Genomic DNA, 6,098 nt, shown 5'->3' on the forward strand with positions numbered 1-6,098 from the left:
TGATCACAATTCATTTGCAATCAGTAAGAAAAGAAGGGTGAATACTAGTGTCCAGCTCACTTCTCCATGTTGTAGTGTAGGTCCCCAGTTCAGAGAATGACCCCAGCACAGTAAAGATGGTTCTTCCCACATCAGTTAACTTAAGGTAATTCTGTTAAAGCATATCCAGGGGCTGGTCCCTCCCAGATATGCCTGGACATTTTCCTCTTAGTGATTCCAGATCTTGTCAAGTTGACAGTACTAAGCATCACAGTATTTTAACTTTGAAAATGAAGTTTGTTCTGTATTCAATTTAGAAGTTGTTAGTATGAGATGTTTAAAAATAACAAGTTGTGACATTTGCAACCATGCAGCAGGTGGCAGAGTGCTTGTCTGATGAGCTCAAGGCACTGAGATTGCTCCCTTTCTTTTCCTCAAAAGTTTTATTTTTGGGTAAAATATTTTTATTTTGACTTGTGAAAAATGTGCATGTGTCAGAAAACCTCCAACTTTGGTTTCTTTTTAAGCACAATGTGGAAGTTCTTGGAATACTTTCTGATGATGTAGAAACGGACTCTGTAGCTCCAGGTGAAAACCTCAAAATCAGACTGAAAGGAATTGAAGAGGAAGAGATTCTTCCAGGATTCATCCTTTGTGATCTCAATAATCTTTGTCATTCTGGACGCACATTTGATGCCCAGGTAAAGAAGTTACTGCAGTCATCTTCATGGTTGTTAGAACTTAATTTCAATGCCTTTGTCCTGAGTATTTGTGACATGCCACATGACCAGTATCAGAGGAACTCATTTGTACATTACAACTATAGTATCTCAAAGTTTCAAGATGCTGTAAGAATTTACCAGGTGTTTTGTTTTTGTTTGTAAATTTCATTTTATTTTTGGCAGACCTGATATATCACCAATAAATGTTTAGCTTAAAATTTCCTTGATTTGACTACAGCATAGTTGTAAGCTCATTCAGAGCCAGTTTGTTTTCAGACTTGGGTCACACTTTTGTTTAACCTGATCTTGAGAGAGGAAGAACAAATGAGTGGTACCATTAACAGAGCTTTTTGAGTACTGTTAAACTGGAGCTAGGGAGATGGCTCGGTGGTTAAGAGTTCTTGCTCCAAGTACCTACAGGTTAGAACTGCCTATGATTCCAATTCCATGGGATCCAGCACCCTTTTCTAACCTTCTCATGCACTAAGTGGTGCACAGACAAAACATGCAGGCAAGACTTACACACATAAACTCAAATCTTAATCCTTTCCCACAAAAAGTTTGTTTTTGAATGCCAAATACATTGTAGTGCTTACTGACTGTGCCTTGAGTATTGAGAAATGGACAAGCTATGGGAGGATCACATCTAGGTACATGGGTGATACACAGTGAAGGCTGCTTAGAAAGAGTCTGCCTTTTGAAGTGACATCAGCCAGGCTCTTGCCTGTTTACATACAGGACAGTGGTTATGGTAGAGCTGAGGTTGGACAACTTGAATTATCCTGTCAACAAAGTAAGGTACAGTACAGTAAAGGAAAGTTACTTCTTGGGATATTATGCCTTTAGAACATTGAAGATAAAGTTATGAGGATTTTGTTTTGTTTTTAATTTGACAGATAGTGATTATAGAGCACAAGTCCATCATCTGCCCAGGGTATAATGCGGTGCTGCATATTCATACCTGTATTGAGGAAGTCGAAATAACAGTGAGTTTTGTTATTTATTTGAATTTTAAGAATGTTGTGTTCTGATAACTTCTGACTAGCAATATTGATGCAGTTATTTTTTTCCACTCTGGGAGGAGGGGTTTTGGTGGTACATGTGTAAAGGTTAGAGGACAACTTTTTGGAGTCATTTGTCTTCTTCCACTTTGGGGACCAAACTCAGGTCAAGAGATTTATGTGGCAAGTGCTTTTACCTGAAAAGCTAGCATGCTGTCTTTTGTTTTTGTTATTTTGAGACAGGGTCCGACTATGTAGCTTAGGCTGGCTTGGAACTCATCATCCTCCTGCTTTGGCTTCTCAAGTATTAGGGTTACAGGTATTCCCATGCCCAGGTTACATTTATTTATAGTTTTAGTGTTACTAACATTTTAATTTTTTTCTTATCCTCTTTTCTTGGCTAGGCCTTAATCTGCTTGGTAGACAAAAAATCAGGAGAAAAAAGTAAAACTCGACCCCGTTTTGTAAAACAAGATCAAGTATGCATTGCTCGTTTAAGGACAGCTGGAACCATCTGCCTGGAGACCTTTAAGGACTTCCCTCAGATGGGACGTTTTACCTTAAGAGATGAGGGTAAGAGTTTTTCAGTGTCTCTGATGTCAGGCTTTAGTAATCAAGTACTGTTCTTATTGCAGTAGATTCAAAGAAAACCCAGTTTTATGTTCTGTTCTTGAATAAACAACAGACTTGCCATACACTACCAGTAATGTTCTATGTAGAAAAGTTTTAATATTTTGTAATAGTTGGAAAAAATTAAATTTACTAAGACATTTCTATAATGAAGACTTTTATAGTAAATATGAAGAATACAAGGGTTATGTGGCTTGATTTTTTTTTTTTTTTAAATATGTAATTCACATTCTGGAGGGCATCCATTTCTGTATACCTTTGATTGATGCAGAATAGCTGTAATTTTCTTCTAATGGTCCAAAAATTCCTTGATATGAAAATGAAGAACATTTCTTTGTTGTCTTATGTTTCTAAAACTTTGTTTTTTTAAATGAGGTCTCAAGTAGTCCAAGCTGTCCTCAAACTTACTGTGTGCTCTCTGATGATCTCATGACCCTGAACTTCTGATCTTCCTGCCTCTGCTTTGCAAGTGCTAGACACATGCCGGCAGCACTACATAGGCCACGATGTATCCCCAGCACCCCCCAGTACCATGTGTTGTTTTGAAGCAGGATGTCAGTAGTGGAGCCTATGCTAGCCTCCAACTCATTGTAGTCCTGCTGCCTTGGCTTCCTGAGTGCTGGGATTACAAGTGTGAATCCCCATGTCTGGCAACTAGGAAACTACATAAAGCTCTGTAGTTAAACAGAAAATACAGATAACCACTTAACATGGTACTTTCCAATATTAAACTGTGGGTAGAGAATACAGTATAAAACTCTGTTACTTTTTTCCCAAAAGCTTGACTAGGTCATGGCTTCACTGTAAACACTTTATCTTCTACACTTGTTGATAGTGACATTTTTATATTTAATATTTTAACAGGTTTTTGCTTGCTTGTTTGTTTTTGAGGCATCCTTAAAACAAAAAAAGGTCTCATCCAGCTAGCCTTGAACTCAAGATTCCAAGTGCTAGAGTTATAGGTATTTGCCATGTGCCTAGTTCTAAATAATTTTGCCCTGTGTCTAGAAAGCCTGGCAAAATTTAACAGGAAGAAGAAGAGAAAGTAAGGATGCAGGAAGATAAGTGTTTAGGCTTTTCATGAGTTCTAGATCATGAACCATGAATGTGGGTTTGTACTTTTATCCCCTTTAGTTCACAGATACGCTTCTGGAGAATGTTTTCACGGAGCCACATGCTCTATCTTTATAATCACGTAGGGATAGGGTTTTTTTTTTGTTGCTATATAGATATATGTGGCCTTTTCTGTTTTCTTTTAAGTTTAGCCATGTTTTTTAATATACTGTAATTTATTAATTTTATCATCAAGTGTTATTCTGTTGTGGTAGGCTACTTTACTTCCTAGTAAGACTCTTTTAAAATGACCTAACCAAATGTGAACAAAGGTATTAAATCAGGAATTTGCACAATCACAAAATTTTCTTTTGGTTAATAATCTTAATACATTACATAAACTTGTTAACTACTGAAAAGACATTTTTTTTTCCTCAAAATTTCATTTCTAGGTAAGACCATTGCAATTGGAAAAGTTCTGAAACTGGTTCCAGAGAAAGACTAAGCATTTCCTTGATGACCCTGCACAATACTGTGAGGAAAATTGACTGCAAAAGCCTACTTCACACCACCTTCTCTTACTTTCTGCCCATTGACAAACCTCCCCATATTTTGCAAAGAAAATTCACAGCAAAAGTCCACATTATGTCAGCTTTCTCATATTGAGAGCTCTGCTATGCCACTGTTGAATTTTCCCAAAATTTTGCCCCCCTTTCAAACTTCGCTTCCTTGGACAGATTTGGCAATAGCTTTGTAAGTGATGTGGACATAATTGCCTACAATAATGAAAACCTACAGGAATTTTTTTATTTTTCATTTTCCCTTTAGGCATAGTTAGTCTTTTTTCCCCCAGGCAGATCATTCTGAGTGTGCGAGTGTGTGTGCACATGTTAAAAAGACAACTACCATGTTAATAAAATATTCAATTTGAAACCCTTTCGGTATTTGAATTGCTTTTGAATACTGTTTTTTATCTTAATGTAACATTGTTGCATTAGCTTTTTAACTGCCAAGTAATTGAATACACTTTATTACTTGGATTTTTCTAAACTCTCCCTACCCACTCACTTTAAATGAAGCATTTACAAACACTGCTCAAGTTTGTACTAAAGGAAAGCTTTTGTTTGACCCCTTGTATTGATGGTTAATGCATACGTAAGCACCTTTATGCAAGTGTAACACTGCTTTACTAACTAGGTCTATTGGTTATTTTCTGCCAATTTATATTTTAGTATTTCTTAAACACAGTTAAGTTGTTTGGAAATTTAAAAAAAAAAAACAGCATTACTATCCACTTTATAAGTAAAGCTTAATGAAACTATATCCCTACAGACAACTCCATTAGGTTGTTACATTAATGGAATTCACAGTAAAAGCATGTTGAGACTGGCAAACAAACACCCTTTCATTTCTCTAGTTGCTGCATGCATCCAGTATGAAACCTTATCAGTTCCATGTTAATCACATTGTCAGTAACATTGAAGGATGAAGAGCCTCACTGCTTCATGCAATTTCTCAGTCCCGTGACTAAATGAACATATTTAAAACTGCTCACACTAACATGAACAGGAATAAATAGAATCAAGCACAGAATAGGTTTTTATCTCAATTATTTCTTAACTATAAACTGGAATTTGCTAACCATGATTTGGAAGAACCACAGTGCAGCATTGTGGTGTGGTGGTTTCAGCTCAAAGGGTGACTTTCTACTACAGCTATCATGCCTGAAATTTTTCGTGAGAATGAATGGGAAGTGGAAGAGGTTTGTCAGAGATCTCTTTTATGTAGAGTGTGTGCTTCCATGTGTGAGATTTGGCCTCTTTTATGTTATGATTCCTAAGATATGTTCTAATGATATATTTAATGGTATGGCCCATCCCTGTAATCTTGTTCTGCAGAAAATTAAAGCCTAGCCAACTGTATTTCCAGTCACAAAACAAAATACAGTGAAATGCCAACTGCAGAGACAGGGCTAAGGTAGTTCCTACAGCTCCTTTGAACTACACCTATGGCTATTAAATTGCATGAAATTGAAAATTTAGGATATCTGGATATCTGCAGATATCTGGGCTTTTATTTTTCTGTGCTATATGGAAGCTCTAATGAGAACAAAATACTTCTTATATTTCCATGCTAATAAGGAAAAATATTAGCAAATGCTTGGGTCTTAATGAATCTTTAGAACCTTTGAGTCACTGAAATTATTTCCAAAGATTTCCCTTTTGAAATTAAACATATCTTTAAAAACAAGTTATGTCCACTATTAACACTTAACACTGTTGAGAATGTTGTGTGCATGTTGCCAAGGTTCTTAAGTGAAGCAACTTGGCCAGCACCTGTGAAAGGCCTACCTCTACATGGTAATATAAGGACAAAGGTAATTCTAAAAAGTTTTCATTGGAATTCTATCACATCAACAGGATTAATCAACACCATACATTCTTAGGGACTTTGAAGATTGAAAGAGTATGTGTCTCCATTTAGACCCATCCGTTTTAAAGCAGTGGTTATATATCAGATTATCATTTCAATAAGGAGATAAAATGTCTGAAGTAAACATGAAATGTATGCAGATGATGGGTTTTTAAAGAGCAATACAGTTTGTGTTATCATTCTGCCTTCTGCAAGTATGAACTGTTTATGCGGTTGACAGTGCAAAAGAGGATAGCTCCACATTCTGGGGTGTAAAGATCTTATGGTTTTCAGCTATACT

The 6,098-nt window shown here is 36.4% G+C and overlaps 1 protein-coding gene across 2 annotated transcripts in view; it reads left to right on the forward strand.

Moving 5' to 3' along the window:
• Gspt1 (G1 to S phase transition 1) overlaps positions 1-4,323 on the forward strand; it is a 29,388-nt gene extending 25,065 nt beyond the window's left edge. Inside the window, exons 12-15 of one of the 2 annotated variants that reach the window (XM_028778319.1) lie at positions 507-680; positions 1,598-1,687; positions 2,107-2,275; positions 3,838-4,323. In XM_028778319.1, coding sequence (XP_028634152.1) covers positions 507-680; positions 1,598-1,687; positions 2,107-2,275; positions 3,838-3,890 — 486 coding nt within the window. In that variant the 3' untranslated portion in view covers positions 3,891-4,323. The remainder of the gene's footprint in view (positions 1-506; positions 681-1,597; positions 1,688-2,106; positions 2,276-3,837) is intronic. The other variant, XM_028778320.1, reaches the window with a different exon arrangement.
• The last annotated feature ends 1,775 nt before the right edge of the window (positions 4,324-6,098 follow it).

This window comes from Grammomys surdaster, unplaced genomic scaffold, assembly GCF_004785775.1.
Source record: "Grammomys surdaster isolate TR1022 unplaced genomic scaffold, NIH_TR_1.0 334, whole genome shotgun sequence".
Classification (NCBI taxonomy): domain Eukaryota; kingdom Metazoa; phylum Chordata; class Mammalia; order Rodentia; family Muridae; genus Grammomys; species Grammomys surdaster.